The sequence below is a fragment of the Schistocerca serialis genome, chromosome 7 (genome assembly GCF_023864345.2).
Source record: "Schistocerca serialis cubense isolate TAMUIC-IGC-003099 chromosome 7, iqSchSeri2.2, whole genome shotgun sequence".
NCBI lineage: Eukaryota > Metazoa > Arthropoda > Insecta > Orthoptera > Acrididae > Schistocerca > Schistocerca serialis.
Genome location: NC_064644.1, coordinates 192,822,183 through 192,840,580, shown reverse-complemented (window position 1 = coordinate 192,840,580; position 18,398 = coordinate 192,822,183). Strand labels below are relative to the sequence as shown.

General features: G+C 38.8%; 1 protein-coding gene across 1 annotated transcript in view; it reads right to left on the bottom strand.

Moving 5' to 3' along the window:
* LOC126413328 (unconventional myosin-IXa-like) overlaps positions 1-18,398 on the bottom strand; it is a 347,425-nt gene that overhangs the window by 175,854 nt on the left and 153,173 nt on the right. The window contains exons 12-14 of the mRNA XM_050083235.1: positions 11,056-11,337; positions 2,305-2,569; positions 352-509 (exon numbers count right to left, since the gene is read on the bottom strand). Of these exons, the coding sequence (XP_049939192.1) occupies positions 352-509; positions 2,305-2,569; positions 11,056-11,337 (705 nt within the window). The remainder of the gene's footprint in view (positions 1-351; positions 510-2,304; positions 2,570-11,055; positions 11,338-18,398) is intronic.

Sequence of the window (18,398 nt, the reverse complement as noted above, 5' to 3'; positions counted from 1 at the left end):
CTCCACTATCACATCAGAAATAGTGGACATAGGATATTTAGGAGTGTGGAAATCTCGTGTACTGACGTATTACACAAGTGACACCCAATCACCTGACCACATTCGAAGTCTGCGAGTTCTGCAGAGCGCCCAGTTCTGTTCTTTCACAATGTCCAATAAGTACTGAGGTCGCTGTTATACAGTGCCTGGCAATAGGTGGCAGCACAATGCACCTAATATGACAAACATACGTTTTTGGGGGTGTCCAGATACTTTTGATCACATAGTGTATGTGGAACTCTCTCTGCAGTCCAAAATGTCAAAGTGATAATGTTCACTCAAGTACTATAAGAAGCAAACTTAATATCTTACCTGAGTAATCCCTTTGGTAGCAAAATCCGATAAAGTTGTATGAATTCATCGTATGTCAGCCTCACATTGTAACCAGCTTGCCTGATGCGCACTGTTTCCAGCATGCCCGTATACCTCAGCTGTCTTTGCACTGTCTCATTATCAAATTTATTTGGAATCTATAAAAAGGATCTAAAGTAAGTCAACAACGATAATGAAGCTGATGATGATGATGATGATGATGATGATGATGATGATGATAATAATAATAATAATAATAATAATAATAATAATAATAATAATAGTAGTAGAAGTAGTAGTAGTATCAATAACAATAAAAACAGTTGGAAAAAATTAAAAGACATGAAGACTTGAAACAAGTAAAAGTGGTCCAAATGGTTCTTGGGCTACTGGAGGCCTTGTGGAAAGTTATCAATAGGCAAATGATATCACAGCAATATCCACTTGCCAACTAAAAGAGCCATGTGGACAGGATCTGCTGATAGATCGTGTAGTCCTAGGCACTTGGGAATAAAATACAAATTGTAGCACAGTGACCTCAATTATTGTGTTTATTGTTGTCTATTGTATCACTAAATAGTAATAATAATAATATTGTCTGTGACAAAAAAGTTTATGATTAAATACAAAACAACATTTTTGATGGAATCCGGATGTTCACGTCAAATTGAGATAAAATTTCCATTTCTTTTATACTACTACTCCTTGACACCCACAATAAAACTTGAAGTTCCTAAATGAGACATCTGCCCAGATCTGACGCAATCCTTACAAGGAATCAGCAGTGGTTTTATTTAAGTGACTGTTGTGCAGCTTTAAAGAAACCATATAAATCAAAATCAGGATGACCAGACCAGAGTGGAGTGGTTTGGAATTATTCTTATGAAAAACAGGTGAATTACATAATATTTAGGCAGATCGAAAAGTTGAAATGAAAATTCTAGAAAAATTTCCTGAACTTACATATTGAGCGAATGGCTGTGGAGAAAAGAAGTGTACAGAGAGACATATTTTAGGGACAGAAATCTTGTGAGGGAAGGACATGATGTACAAGACAAAATTGTAGAAAGAACGCTATGTCATACATATGCAGCAATGAACTTGAGGATGAACATGAGTATTCAGTCAAGAAAAAGTAAGGCCATCACAACCTGTACACATTTTTCACACTGTTAAACTATCCTAATTTCCGTTACATTCCTTTTATATATAACCACATTAAATTAGCATGCACCTATGACATAAAACTACAACTTTTGTAGGGAAAGGACAGAAGAGGACACAAAAGGAAATTCTATGTCCATGAAAAGACAGTGAGTATGGTTCCACAGATTTTAACAAAATGCGTAACATTATTTACTTTATATAAAGAATGAGGGTTTTACAAGGAAGGAAGATTAGGGCTTGAGGCAGAGCATATGTTTCAAGGACGGGGAAGGAAATCTGGATGGCTGGATATGGATTCGAACCATTGTCCTCCCGAATGCAAGTCCAGTGTGCTTACCACGGCTTTACCTCGCTTGGTAAAGATCTTTTTTGTGGTAAACCATGACATTCAAACATACATTGCTATCTCTATCATTCCAGATATATATATTCTTCTATGTTCACTTCTCATCTCGTTTCTCATACTGTGCATTCCTCGCTTGTCACACAGAAAACCGTTTATGTACATATGTCACTCCAAACACTTTCTTAAAGATGACTGGCAATGTGGTCTTTCAATGCTTATTTCTAAACACACTTAAGTTTTAAGAATCAAAAATCCAGGATGGAATAAAAGCATAAATTACTACTGACCACACAGAGGACATATTGGTCAGCACACAGACATGATGAAATATTTCGTCCAATAGCTAATAAAATCTAACAGTTAACATTTAAACTGTCTGCCTGCTGACTAACACCAACTCTATGTGGTGAGTGACAAACACAATTTACACAGACACCAACCTTATCAGCATTACTCTTAATGCACCGAATGAAAAATGGATTAGCATGGTTGAGTGTATCCATAAGACTGTGTAGTGACTGCTGAAACTGTGCAGTAACTGTCTGTGGCTGTTTTCGAGCTTTTCCTGGTGCTTGTTGTTGTTGTTGAGTCTGCGGATGGCCACCTAAGTTCTGAGCTTGTGTTCGTCCTGCAAGTGTCTTTACTGTTTGCAGGTTCTTGAGGCCTTTCTTACTGCGTTCTCGTGGTCTGAAGGATTTGTTTTTCCTGCAAAGTAACTGAATGCTAGTAACTCAAAGACTCATTTGCAATAGCACAAAAACACAGGAGATAAATATATGACATGTTCTGCATTATATTATAATTACAAAACACTCCACAGTTATAAATACTTTCTCAGAAAAACCATATAAATTGTATACTAAATTTCAAAGCAAAACATCAAGAAATAATTACAAGTGGGCCAAAAATAATATTCTACAAGATCAACACATAAAATCGCAAGATTTGTAAATCAGGAAGCAAACTGTAGAATCAAACACAAATGAAGCATGTAAGAAATGTAGCACATGGAAAGAATGATACCAATAATTCCGTAAAACAAAATAACATACAAGAAAATTGGACTGGGTCAGCAAAGTAAGGGGGGTTGGAGTTAATAGGTGAAAAGTGTAAGAACTAAAACACCAAAGCACACAGTTAAGCTAATACAAGCACTTGTGGTAGTCATAGGACACTGCAGAAAATTACTCCTGGCCATGACATCAATAACAATGAGGGGGGGGGGGGGGGGGGGGGGAATATCCATGAACAAATAGTCTCTCATAATGAATAAAACCAAATGAACATTTAGATCCCACAACAAAAAATGTATGTAAGTTTAATTTGCTACATTTACAAATTGTAAGTTAGGCCTTAGATGCTACTGTAACTCAATAGATCAGGTCGTTTCTGCTTGCAGCCCCCCCCTCCCTTTCCCAGTGGGCAGCAGGGCATTCTTGGGCAGCGGTGGACAGCTGTGGATGAACAGCTGAAACGCAGGCAGTTAAGCAGCCACGCTGTAGACTGTATAATACTTCAGCACTGGCAGAGCTCACGGGAAGGGGGAGGGGGGAGGGGGAGGGGGAGGGGGAGGGGGGAGGGGGGGCACGTGTCTCATGCATGCACACTCTGCATGCTGTAGGGCGACCTGGTGGGTACCCTGTACTAGCTGCACCTGCTTGAGGGTGAACTGAGGGCAGTATTAGAAGAGCCTATATTACATGAGCAAATTCTGACGTTGAAGGAAGGCAAGGCCATTCCACTACCGGTTGGGAGCATGCTCAGAGAAGTATTGTAGCATTCAAATCAGCTTTAGGCTTATGACAGCTAAAAGAAAGGAAGGATGGAAGACTGGAGCTTAATTTCTTGTCACTGAAAATGCCACCAGAGAGAAAACCAAGTATGGAATAGAGAGTAACAGTAACCATTTGAGATTGTAGTATTTTTTAACAAAAATTTAAGGAGCAACTGACACAATTCATAGCAAGATAACAATTTATAGCAGTAAATAATGCTGTTGTCTGGATACACTTCATTCAGTACATGAATATGAATAAGAGTTTACAATGAGATGACATGTGAGACAAACAGGTATGAAACTGGCGAAAGACAGGTAAGTACCATCACAGCAGAAATATAGAAAAGATACAGCAGAACTTGAGAGAAGGAAAAAAGTGGATAAAGTGAAAAATGTGTACACCAAAAAATGACAGTGCAGAACATAAACAGACCTTGTGGTATGGAAGAGTACCTGGATGGATCCTATTTTACAGATCCAAATGATATGTTCCAGAAGCCTTTCATTTACTTAGTGACATTCTGATGTACAATGTTCTGTGGCAGTACTCAAAGTACATTCTGAAGCATCTCCAATGAATTTGGTATTTGTACCCTATTCTCAACTGCTGTTTTCTTACAAGAGAAAAGCGCACTAGGAACATGATGCATTATAAGCACAAACAGAATTTTCTCAAGAGCAGAAAGGATATTAGCATAATGTGCAACGAAGCAATGATAAGGCTACAGAACCTAGTCATTTCATTACCTGGATGTTAAACATGTATATAAAGAAAGGTTCAATTCAGAAAGTTAAAGTCACATGGGGGGAGATGAGCTGGCCACCACTTCCTCTCAGATAGTCCAACCCTACTGACTTTGTGGTACAGGCAGTTATCCTGCTGCAAGACACCATCGCCATCAGGAAAGACAAAGCATGAAGGGATGCAGGTAATTTGCAATAAGGTTCAAGTAGTCCAAAGCTTCATGGAGCTTACTTTCATAGGTCCTATGGAAGACCAGGCAAATGTCTTCCATAGTATAATACAGGCCCCACTGACTTGCTTCTATGGCATGCTGCAGGTTTCGTGTAACACTAAGAGAGATTCATCAGACCAGACAACACGCTTCCACTGATCCACTTTAAGATCTTGAAAATTTCTCATTTACTGCAATCACAACTGATAATGAGGTTAGGTCAACATGGGAATATGCAACGGTCATCTGCTGCACAGCCCATGTTCAACAATTTGTGCTGAATGGTGAACTCCTGAACACTTGTGCTGCTCCATCATTGTAGTCTGTCGTCAGACCTATCATAGATTGCAGCCTATCCTGCTCTAAATAGTGGGCCATAATATGACCGCTTGGGCTGCTACAGTCTTTAATGCGTACCTAAAGATCTGCAGTTCCATCTTACTGAATTTTCCTCCTTTGAATTCAGAGCTGTTCCAGATTGTTATCTGATAATTACGGTAAATCTTCCCAGTTATTACTCCAAAAATTACACACACAAATCAGTTTATAATTAAATTAATATTCTTAGACATAATCAATGGGAGGTTCTGAATTACTGGGGCACAGAAGAGAGCCATCAAGTTCAGCTTACAATTATCCAGTTGTGAAAGAAGAAATGAAGTAAAAATTATGCTGACTAGAGATTTTTTTTAAATTCCTTTTTGTTTATAAAGAGATGTAAATTCTCCAAACGCTTAAAATTTCATTTCACAAGAATTAACCTCTGTCTTTGAATACATAAACTGCATTTTCAGACATAATGGCTAGAAGTTAACTACAATTAATGAACATATGGATGTATTTTTATCAATTGGCAAGGAAAGTCCGTCACCAGTGTAACTTCTGCTGCTGTGGAACTGGTAAGTTTACATTTTTAGAAATAAAACTTTGGTCCTGTCTCAGATTTTATACTAAGAAAAAGTAAAGTACTGACTTTCTTAAAAGGTGAAACTCATCATCTTTCTTCAGCACAACACATGTGAAATGGAGAATTTTGTAAGGAAAACACTGCACAGAGCAAAAAAGAAATTTTGCAATATTGTATCACCCATGCAGCAATGCAAATAAATACCGCTTCAGATTCAAAACACAGAATTATACACATCCACTAACAAAAAAAAAACTACTAAAATAAAAAATGTACATCTGAATTACCTAAATTAGTATGAAGATCAAGCTCACAAAAAAAGAAGAAATGATGGCTAAGTCACCCAGGACTCAAACCAACAGAGACACAGCACAATAGAATGAGATGTAAATTAGCAATGTAACTGAACAGATGTGATCTGAAAACAGGAAAAGTTAGCATAGAAATATGAGAAAGATATGGGACAAGAAACACAGTATTATAAGCACAGGCACAGAAGGGTCAAAAAAGAATAGTTGGCAGAACATGAAACAAAGACAATAACATATACCGTAAAACTTTACAAAACAGAATGAAGAAAGGAAGAAAAACAAAAATGAGAAAGTTAAGGAAATTTGGTGGATTGGGGAAAAGCATGAAATGAAAAGAAGAGAGAGAGAAGAGCTGACAAACGCACACAAAATCATGAAACTAGGAAGTAAGATGAGAGAGGAAAGTGAGTAAGAAATGTGAGTAAAGAATTTACATACATATTTATTAACGTATGTTTGTTATATACCCCAGACTTTAAAATTATTAAGACATTCATTTGCATAAAATCTTCTACTTTTACATTAAATGTATATCACAGAGCATTTTGCTTGAAGTCAGCAAAAGCTATGCTGGGGTAACAGTGCCTCAGAAAAAGTTATTCTTACTTATCAGGCGACACAGTGTCCTACAAATAAAAACGTCGTAATTACATTTCTTGTAACAAGCAATCTTCCACAGGAAAGGTTTTTTTGTAGTTAAAATTTCATTAGATTGTGCTTAAACTGCATAACAAAGTGTGCTATGTGATCACAGAAGAGGGTACATGTCTAGGACTTAGACAAAATGGGACAGTGTTTCTGAAGTAAATGAGAATACAATTCAGTTTCCTAACAGTAAGATAATCTAACAACTGGTTACTAACTCAACGAAGTTAAAAATTGTCAAGAAACTGGCAACTCACTGAAACAACAGAGACATGTAAATGGGAACCATGAGGAAAGAGGAGGTATGAAAAAGGTTGCTTAGGTATGAAAGACAAAATGAAAAAAGAATGGGAAGAAAGGAGTGAATGGCACATACAATGGAGGAGATACAGAGAGGAAATGTAAAATAAAATGAAGTCTAGTTGGAACACTCCAGTACATTTTATTAACATGTATCATGGACTGGCATAATTCCTGCCTATTAAAGGTATTTTTTTTAGTAAGTAGTTAAAACTTTTATAGCAGTTTCTTTAATAATGTAACTGTTTTTGCCAGTATTTCATGAAATGTAACCTGCCAAAATAGGTGAAAGTGCACGTGCAGAAACAAAGCAAACTTTCTGTAAGGGGAATTTATAAAACTACATATGAAGTTTGTGGAAAGAGTTTGAAATACTTCAAATAAAACTAGGTGTATGAGGTCTGTTAAAAAAATTCCGGAACATTCATAATTTCGCACCAATGGCAAGTTGGAGCGAAACACTGTTGGCAGCCCTGTAACACGTCTGCATTTAATGTGTAACTGCTGGTAGTTTCATTGGAGATGTCTGTTAGTTATTGTTCAGTGCTGTACTAAGAAGAACATTGTGTCGCACAGCTTGCAAATTTCAGGATGGCAGAGTTAGAGGAGCGACACACCTGCATTAAATTTTGCGTGAAACTTGAGAAAATTTTTACAGAAACACATCAAACGATGCACGAAGCCTACAGTGATGAGTGCTTAAGCAGTAGTCAGTATTTCGAATGGTTCACACAGTTCAAAAATGGCCAGACAGAAGTTAGCTTTTTGACTACTATTGATGAGTTTACTCGTCATGCTGCATGCCAATCCCTGGGTGCTAATAACAAGTTTAGTCACAGCCACTGGTCTTCCCCCTGGACGCTGTTGACGATTTAGGTCACACCAGTTTCCCGGCCCCTAAGTGCTGGTGACAAGTATAGACGCGCCACTACCTGAACCCTGATGATGAAGTAACTCGCACAGCGGACTTACCACCCCATGCCTCAGTAGCCTTTCGCAATTCTGGCCGTCAAGGCCTACACAGGTCACTAACTGGTCATAAAATTTCAATAACAGAGTTTCATCTGACGTTGGTAAGGGAACTTACAGAAACGTATGCATCAGAGTGCAGAAGAGCTGGTAGGGGATGGTGTTCTGATGATAATCCTCTCAAGTTTGTGGGAAGGCATTTTCTAAACATTATAAAAAGTTAGCATTTCAAGAAAAGTATGCTAACGCATAGATGCATTGTTTGCTGAAAACATAAAGTTCATCGAGAAAGCAGGTATGAGTGTAAAACTTGCAAGGCACCATTGTGTGTCATACCCTGTTTTGAAAATCACCACACAAAAATGAATTACTAATTGCAGCACAGAAAGAATGCAATAGTGCTATCAGAAAAGAACTTTGAAAACCAAAAAAAGGCAAAAAACAAAATAAAAATATGTTTTTAACTTTGGCTGTGCAGGTCCAAAGCTTGGATCAAATAGGATGGATGACTTTGAATCTTCTCTATAACTGAATTTAGTGTGCTAACAAAAAGACAAGATTTCACAGCTTTCAAATGTTGGATAATCTGCCGAGTACTTATGTGCAACAATTAAAATTATAGCACATGAAAAAATTTCTGTGGCAGACAATCATTTATTTACAGCGATTCCAAATTATAACAGCACCAATTACCATCTACAAAGGATGGCTGCATCTGTGCCTGGATGCAACACTTTACACAGTGTACCCATTAGATGTAAAAACTGTGATGGCGGATGACTAGGCACTCAGTTTGTTATATACTCAGAAACAAGTAGTAGGCCATGTGAAATTTCCAAACACGCCATAAAACGAATTTAACGAAGTGAAGTATAATTGTTCTTACCATTGCTAACAGTAAATTCCGATGTTGTAATGCGATATGAATGCGGATCTGTATGTCGCTTTCTGCTATAAACAACATAATACAACGTTTTGAACAACAAAAGCGATGTACAGTTATCTGTAATCTATGGCTTATTTTATTCGTTCTTGAGTTAGTACAGTGAGAAACCCATTCTTGAGTTAGTACAGTGAGGAAACTACAGAGAAATGAAGATGTCACAAATGGGTATGCAAGAAAGAAAGGTAAACGACTGAGGTAAATTTAACGAATCACTTCGCTTTCGGCATAAGCTACAAAAATCGTGTAAAAAAAACTACAAGCAAGATATACAAATAATTCTTAGTGATGGACAATAGTTTTAATGATTCAGTTTGATTCTGCAATAAGTCACCTGCACAGAAACTACGTAGTAAGAGCATTTATTCTGTATCAGCCATGAAAGGTCACAGTGCTTCACCTGAAGTCGTAGCCACTTCAGAAATATTCAGCACAGGGTGAGTGAGGCAGCACGAGCCACCTCGGCCCTGGTGGCAGCTCAAGGAACAGGCACTTGGCACAGGTAGCAAGGTTATGCAGCAGGCAGCCGCGCCTCAGTGAACCAAGCAGATGGTGTGCGCCTCCAGCAGTCAAAGGGTTAAAGATGACCCTCGTTCAGGATACCCATCAAAGTCTACAAGCGACGCTCATGTCAGGAATGTCAACGAACCTGTGGATGCCGATAGAAGACAGACTGTCCAAGAGATTGCAGAAGAATGTAACATTTCAGTTGGATCATGTCACGAAATCCTGATACAGCATCTTAGACTGTATCGTGTTGCCATCGATAAGTTTTGTTCCATGTTTCATGAGTCAAGAACAGAAAGACCTTTGCCTCGCAATATGTGAAGAGCTTTTGGATCTCGCAATTGAGAATGAGATGTTCCTTAAGAGAATCATAACTAGTGATGAGGCATGGGTCTACAGTTATGATGTTGAGACCAAGGCTCAATCTTCACAATTGATTGGGAAAGGTTCTACAAGACCAAAAAAGCTTGCCAGGTGAAGTTAAATGTCAAAGCCATGCTGATAGTTTTCTTTAATTTTAAAGGATTAGTTCATGATGAATTCATGCCACAGGGACTAACTGTTGATCAATGGTACTATCAGGACGTGTCGCAACCCTGAGAGAAAATGTGAGAAGGGAATGGCCTGAAATGTGGCGAGACAATTCATGGCTCTTGCTTCACGATAATGCACCTGCATATACATACCTGTTGGTGCGTGACTATTGCACAAAAAACAAAATCACTGAGCTGCCTCATTCTCTGTACTCTCCAGACCTGTCCACTGCGGGTTTTTTCTTTATTTTCAAAGTTGAGAACCCCACTGAAAGGACGATGCTTTGCAATGTTTGATGGGATGAAAGAAAAATTCGCAGATGGCACTTCGCATGATCGAGTAAGAGGCATAGCAAAACTGCTTCTGGGAGTTGAAACAACATTGGGAGCAGTGTATCAGTAGTGGAGAAGAGTATTTCAAAGGAGATCAGGCACAATAAGTAAAAGGTAAGCACAGAAAAATTTTGTGGACAAAGTTCTGGAATTTTTTGAACAGACCTTGTAGGTGTGCACTTTGGCGAAGTAACGTACTGAAGTGCTTTAGCAGAATACTTTTTTTATTTAAGATATGAACCCAAAAAAGTGGAATCACTACATAAATTGAGTAAATTAAAACTGTGTGTGTAACCTTATCCTGGAATAAAAGCAATTTTTCCTATGAAATTGCTTATGCTAGAGGACTCAGTAATATTCTTTCTCTAATATTCTGGATGATTTATATTTTTGAGTGGCTGAAAAAGAGTGGATTGATACATCCAGATTCCAAAATTTTGCATTCCAGCTATTACACTTTACATTCATATTCTGATATACCAAACAGCTCAATATAACTTTTAAACTAATTTCACAATGATAACATGTTGAATAATAAAATTACAGCTGAGCTTATCATTTGCATAAGATAAAATTGATGAACATAACAGGTTTTTGACAAACATTTCCATGTTTAATTAAGGAGTGTTGCGAGAACTATAAGTTCAGTGGAAGTTCTGCCTGATAAATACTGTCAGTACGTATTTAATAATATTGCATTATATGGTCACAACACGTCACTGCACAGCTTTCCGATTCAAAGTTTAATGTGTGTGCATTCATCAACAGAGATGAGGGCTGCAATTAATTATATTTTTTATTCAAAAAGTATAGATCAGTGCAGAAGGCCAATGTCACAAGAAAATAAAATTAAAACTCTATTAGAAAAACAAGCGGACTTCAGAGATAATGTTACAACAATTTACTGTCACTCTGCCATCACCATAACCACCACCATTTCCCCCCAGAAAACCAGGACAAATGTCACTGCATCATGCCGAAATAGCTTTTTGTTTTTCACCATTACATACATGACAATCTGGTTGGCTCTCTCCAGAACTCTGGCTTCGTCAGGACAAAGTACTCTTCCTAATGCATGCTGCGAATCTCTCCTGCATCCACTTGAAAATTCCATCTTTACACGATTTTGCTGTTCCATATCAGGTTTCTGTGATTCACTGCCTGAATGTAAATGTGACCAAGCAAGCCTGTGTGGCAATCCTTGCTCATTTTGATCATTTTCATTGTCCTCTCCACATTGCCCCTTATAATGAGAGCTTGTGCTGATAATGGAGCTATGTTTCAGTGGTAAGCTGGAAACATTATCACAAACTGCTAAATAAAAGCTTCCATTTTAAATGGTACTTGAAACTACCCAAACTAAAATAATAATAATAATAATAATAATAATAATAATAAAATACAAAGAAATCCTGTCACAATTATAAAGATGGTACATGCAATGATAATTCCTGTGTCAAAGAAAATGATTTTATAAAATGAAATAAAGAAAAACACACAAAATATCCAAGTTAAACGTGAAGTTGTCATCATAGAGTTCCAAGAAACCAATGGAATATTTTTGTACGTAATTTATTCACAGTAGATGAGTTCATTCGTCTACCGTTTCTACTGCTGTAGGTGATAAATGACTGAGGCATCTATGTGTTCATAATGCATTTCAAATACAGCTACCTTCAAACACACCAAAAACTTGGAAAGGATACTAAAGGTTCCTTCATTCACATACATGTAACTGAACATATAAGAAAGGCCTCAAGAGTACCCACTGTATTTGGTGTTTCAGGATACCACATCCTGATGTTACAGATGACGCAAGTAACAAAGAACCATCATCACATTCCATAAAATTAACTCACACAACAAAGCCATCTTAAATAAGAATGTGTGAGAGGACAGTTTTCTTTAAAAATGAGTAGTCTGTCCACCTCAGTACAACTACTGTCCACCATTTATGAACATTTGATGCTGTTTCCATGCATTTAAGATTATATTTTGGCTTGGGTCAACTGGGCAAAATAGATTACGGAAGACATTCAATTATGGTTAACATTAAGTTATTACAGTGGTTTATGATGGAACACACTGATCTGTAGGAATACAGTTAACAGTGTGACCTCAAGCACAGTTGCTTTTTCATACCAATACACAGCTTGGGTTATACAATGTCTGATCAAAAGTATTCAAACACCCCTATGTAATGCAGAATTGACCACTAGATGTCACAACAGGCAGACACCCCAGTATAAATGTAGATGGTGAGTATTGCATTTTCAGTAGAGAAGCAATAACAGAAAAAGGTGTCTGTTCTGACAGCTCACTGACTTTGAATGTGGAATAGTCATGAAGTTACCTAAGTAACAAATCCATCAGGGACATTTCAACCTTTCTAAAGCTGTCCAAATTGTGAAGTGGAAATGCGAAGAAACAACCACAGTTAAGCCACAGCATAGGCAGACCTCACGTATTGATGGACAGGTACCTTTGACCATTGAAGTGGCTTGTTGTAAAAAATTAGCAGAAGAAATGACTCATGTGTTACACATTGCCACCAGCATTCCAGCCACAAAGACTGCATGTACAGACTTAAAAAGAATGGTGCACAATGACTGAGTAGCTCCTCATATGCCACACATTTCTGTAGTCAATGCTAAGGGATGCTTTCGGAGATATAAATAGTGAGACCACTAGACACTGAATGCGAAAAACAAGTGATTTGAAGTTATGAATCATCTTCCACCCTGTGGCAACCCAATAAAAGGATATGGGTTTGGCGAGTGCCCAGGGAACGTTACCTGCCATCATGTGTATCACCAACAGTGAGGTAGGGAGAATGTGTTGGTGCTACAGTATGGGGATGATTTTGTGGTTACGATGTGGACACCATATTGCACTTCAGGAAATGCTAAGTCATGGTGTATACACAGACATGAAAAAAAAATTGCTGGTTTTTCCTGGATTCCTCAGTTAAAAAAAATCGACATTTTCCTGGGTGAAAACGGGGAATACTTATTTTTCCTTGTTAAGTTCAATATACTTTCCCTCGGTGCTGTAAAACTTTTCAATCCTTTGGTCGGTAAAGGTTTTATACACTGACATACAACTTCCCAGCACTTTAAGAAAAGAAACCCAGAAAAAAATCACATTTTCAAAAGATATTCAATGTGCAGCAACATGTGAACTGCACATTTTTGTATTAGGAAATTATAAATATGCATTCCACAAAATACAGCGTGGTAGCTTCCAAAGCACTGAAAACAAGATTGCACTGTGCAACACATTATTGTCAACCACTCATAGCTCAAGTCATGTGATCTCGCCAGCCAATGACAGCAGATATTCAGAGCATAGTCAATAGCAACATCAGTGTTAAGTAGTGCAAACACACAAATACGAAAATTTAATGGTTTAAATTAATATACATTTAGTACAGCTACAACGAAAGCTAAGCTCTCACATTTAATATTGGTCATAAAAATTTTTTGCTGCCCCCCCCCCCCCTTCCCCCCTGAGGGTGTGGTTAGGTAGGATCCTAAGAGCACAGCTTAAATTGCACCAACTGAATATTTCTGACAAGCACAATTACAGACTCCACTGATGTGCACCAAGCATTTCATGGGTTGCCTGGCTGAATACATTTTCCATTGAACACTTCGATGTTTCCATAGAAAAGTCAATTATGTATGTTGCTCACGAATTCACCTCGCACTTGTTTTTGGAGGATAATTATACTTTTTGCAATTGTTACTGCATAACTTTGTAACCCATCAAAGAACTAAGGTAAATATGAAAAACTAACCTTGAAGCTTGGTCTCTTTTAGCATATGTTACCATTTGAGATATATCCAACACAAATGTGCCAGTACAATTTTAAATAATGGGATATAGAGATGGTCCTCTGGGCTCGAAATTTTCCTAAGTGGCAGGTCCTCGAAGTGTTAAGTTTTGAATGAGAGTTAAATGGTCTGTGATTTAAGAAATTCATCACACACTGCCACACATAACATAATTCAATTTGTATAAAAGGAAATTTACTTTCAAAGTAACACTTCTCAAACCCCCATTTTCAATATTTTCCCGTGACATCACACTCATCAAAAGCAGTTTGCTGTTACGAAGTATTGCATAGTCTTCATCCTAAAGCCATTTGAGACATTTAGTTGTCAGCACATACTTGCCTGTGAACCATTTTCTTTGCAATTAGAGTTTTAGTTTGGTGTTATTCTTTCATTTATACTTAACTACTGCAGTATTATTCTGGAGTAGCAGGGTCAGAGTATCAGTTCTTACCAGTCAAAATTACAAAAATTTAACAGAAAACCAAAACAATGAAACATTTCTGGAATTCTAAGAAATTTCCAGATTTTTGATCCAAGTTTTTCCCATTTGTCTCGTGGCATATACACCCTGTACACATTTTACAGAATTTTGTATAGCGTACCGTAGGGGGAACAGTTCAGAGACTATGATTATATCAACCTGACAAAGCACCCTGTCATAAAGCAGCATCTTTAAGGCAATGATTGGTGGATAACAACATTCAGGATCCCAGTCTGAACCCAACAGAGCACCTTCGGGATGAGTTACAATGCTGACCCCACTTCAGACCCCAGCATTTTATCAATACCATCTTCTACGGTTTCTGCTCTTTACGAAGAATGGGCAGCCATTCCTCCACTGACTTCTACACACTTCACTGAAAGTTCCCCAGCAGAGTGCAAGCCACCATAAAGGTAGAGGGTTGACACACCCCATATTATTGTCCACTAATGGATGGATAGTGTAGGTACTGAGCACATACATATCACATGTCACAGTGTAAAAGAAATTGCTTTTAATCAGTGGAAAACTATTTTTTCAACAGGATAATGCACTGGGAGTATAAAATCTGAAAATGGATAATATAATACATACTAACTCTACAGAAGAATAAGATCACTGTTGCAAAGTACTTTATATATTTCATGTTGGTGGTCTCAATAATTTTAATAATGTCTACTGAAATCTGTTCTAAATGTCTTTTACTGATACATATAAGAGTGAAAGGATATGAAAATCTTGCGTGTGGTATTTGAAGACACTGCAGGTTGCATTAAACCTAAGGGTAGGGGCAGCTGAATCACCCCTCAAACATGAACTAAAATCCAAAAGTATGAACTGAAAATATGAGATGACATGATGTTTATATATTCCTATCTGTGGAAATTAATCATTTGACGAACACGAAGAAAAAAATTAGTAACTACCAAGTGTATTTTTGACTTTAAGTTTGTTGATGGTTCCATTGTTAAGCACAATATTTTGGGCACGATCTGGCCATATTCATCTTCAGTGGTATGAGATGCACTCACTATCTAGACTACAATGACCGAGTGAGGTGATGCAATGGTTAGCACATATTCTGGAGGCTGACGGTTCAAATGCCCATCTGACCATCCAGATTTAGATTTTTCTGATTTCCTTAAATCATTCCACACAAATGCCAGGATGGCTTCTCAGAATAGGGCACGGCCGATTTCCTTCAGGATCCTTTCATTATACAAGTTTGTGCTCCGTCTCTAATGACCTCCCTGTCAACAGAACGTTACACCCTAATACTGCTTCCTTGCCTCAAATGAGTATTGGCAACATAATGTTATTTATTTAAGAGTTCAACTCTCTGCCCCCACCATATCCTCTGATCCACATATCTTTTCTCACATTGGCATTCTGTGAACTTTAAGTTCTCGTAAGACCCTCTGGCACTAAATGATGAGATTACTCATGATCTTAATAAACTGTTTGTTGTGTCCCGTGATTGGCTTCAAATAATTCCCTGTCCTTATACATTAGATTTTTCCTATACTCTTATTTAAAAAGACTTCTTAACCGATCAGTCCAATAAACTTGAATTTTTCACCATGACAGCAGACACACCAAGATAAGCCCGAAGGAAAAACTCTTAAAAAATCCTAGTGGTCTCGGCGGAGTGCTGTAATGCAGAACTACTAACAGATAGCCATACAATGCACCACAGGTGTGTCATAGCAATGAAGCAGTGCTTATGTGCCAGACGGTTGCACAAGATCAGTATCGAATTGTAATGACAAAAAATTGTTGGTGTTAGCATTCATACCACTGCCTGTGATGCAATCATGGGTAATGCTCAGTTTCACAATGCCCTTAATGGACCCCTTCCCTCCCTCCCCCCCCCCCCCCCCTCTCTCTCTCTCTCTCTCTCTCTCTCTCTCTCTCTCTCTCTCTCTCTCTCTCTCTCTCTCTCTCTCTCTCTCTCTTTTTTTTTTTTTTTTTTTTTTTTGCACGTGCTGTGCAGGTCAAACATATTTTTTTAACAATAAATTATGAGTTACTTTTTCAATATTGTGGAAAGGTAAGTTGCTAATCACCACAAAGCAGAATGCTGAGCTGCAGATAGGCACAACAAAAATACTGTCACAAATCTAGCTTTCAGGCAGTCAGGCCTTCGTCAAAATTAGACAACACACACACACACACACACACACACACACACACACACACACGCACACACACACACACAATCACAATTTCAGGCAACTGAGGCCACACTGCAAGCAGCAGCACTGGATGGGGGCAAGGAGGAGGGTGGGGCAGGGAGGGGGGAGGGATAGTAGGGTAGGGGTGGCGGACAGTCATATGCTGTTAGGGAGTGTGCAGGGATGAGGGAAAGAGGGTAGGGCAGCTATGTGAAATTGGGAGGTTAGATGGAGGGCAGTGGAAAAATGGGGAGGTGGATAGCGCAAAAGGAGCGAAGTAAAAAGACTGAGTGTGATGGAGGAATGAGGGCTGTGTAGTGCTGGAATGGGAACAGAGAAGGGGCTGGATGGGAGGGGACAATGACTAACCAAGGTTGAGGTTAAGAGGGTTACTGGAACATAGGATATATTGCAGAGAAAGTTCCCACCTGCACAATTCAGAAAAGCTGGTGTTGGTGGGAAGGATCCATATAGCAAAGGCTGTGAAGCAGTCAGTGAAATGAAGGATGTCATATTTGACAGCATGCTCAGCAACAGGGTGGTCCACTTGTTTCTTCGTCACAGTTTGTCGATGGCCATTCATGCAGAAAGACAGTTTGTTGGTTGTCATGCCCACATAGAATGCAGCCAGTGGTTGCGGCTTAGCTTGTAGATCACGTGACTTGTTTCACAGGTAGTCACTGTCTGCCACCTCTGCCCTACCACTATCCGTCTCCCTCCCTGCCCCAGCCTCCTTGTTACCCACACCCAGTCGCTGCTCCCAACGTGCACTAGTGCTGCTACTTGCAATGCAGCCTCAGTTGCCTGAGACTGCAGTCATGTGTGAGAGTTGCGTTTGCATGAGTGTATTTGCATGTGTTTGTCATCTAATTCTGACGAAAGCCTTACTGACCAAAAGCTATGTTTGTGACAGTCTTCTTGTTGTGCTTATCTGTGACTCAGCATCTCCACTATATGGTGAATAGCAACTTTCCTTTTCACAATACTGTTACATTCCATCCTGGATTTTCCATTCTTTGAATAACTTTTTCAAATTGACTGGAAATCTTACAACAAGAGCAGTCACTGTTGAGCAAGACGTAACATAGATGGAAAAATAAATTGTGTGTCACCAAAAATAACTGAGACTTCATTTTACGACATGGCAACAAAATTAAAAATTACAAAAATCTTATCCCCCCCCCCCCCCCCAAGTTAACTGCCTTTTCTCAAATTGAGCCAGCTATATGAAAGAAAATGTCAAGAAAGGGAGCCATTATAGTAAGATGGGTCACTGCAATAGGTGACAAAATGCCAGAAAGGAGCTATTACATTTGGACGTGCCCATGACCACAACACAAATGAAGTTGCCAATTTGTGGGTGTATCTATGTGGACTGTCCAATGTGTCTACAAGGAACGGTGTAGCACTCACAGCCATGTAACACAGCATGAAAACAGTGGTCATAGAAAGCTCTCAACCATTAATACAGGAGGCCCAGTGTCGTACCTTGTCAATTATAATAAACTTCAAACCTGTAGCGACGCTGCCGCGCGCTAATTCAAGTTCGCCGGTGTGTGTGTGTGTGTGTGTGTGTGTGGGTGTGTGTGTGTGTGTGTGTGTGCGCGTGCGCGCGCGCTGTGCGCGTGTGTGTGTGTTGTGCGTGTGTGTGTGTGTGCTGTGCGCGTGTGTGTGTGCTGTGCGCGTGTGTCAGTGTTGTGCTGTGTGGCCGTAATTACTGTATACGACGTTTGTGTAGTTCCGCGCCCAGCCTCTAGAGGCGCTGTGTTTTCTAGCTTTTATATACGTTCTGTTTATTATTATTATTCCTTGTTTTTTGAGTTAATTAGTAGTTCCGTGCCTCCTGGCTTGTGTGGACG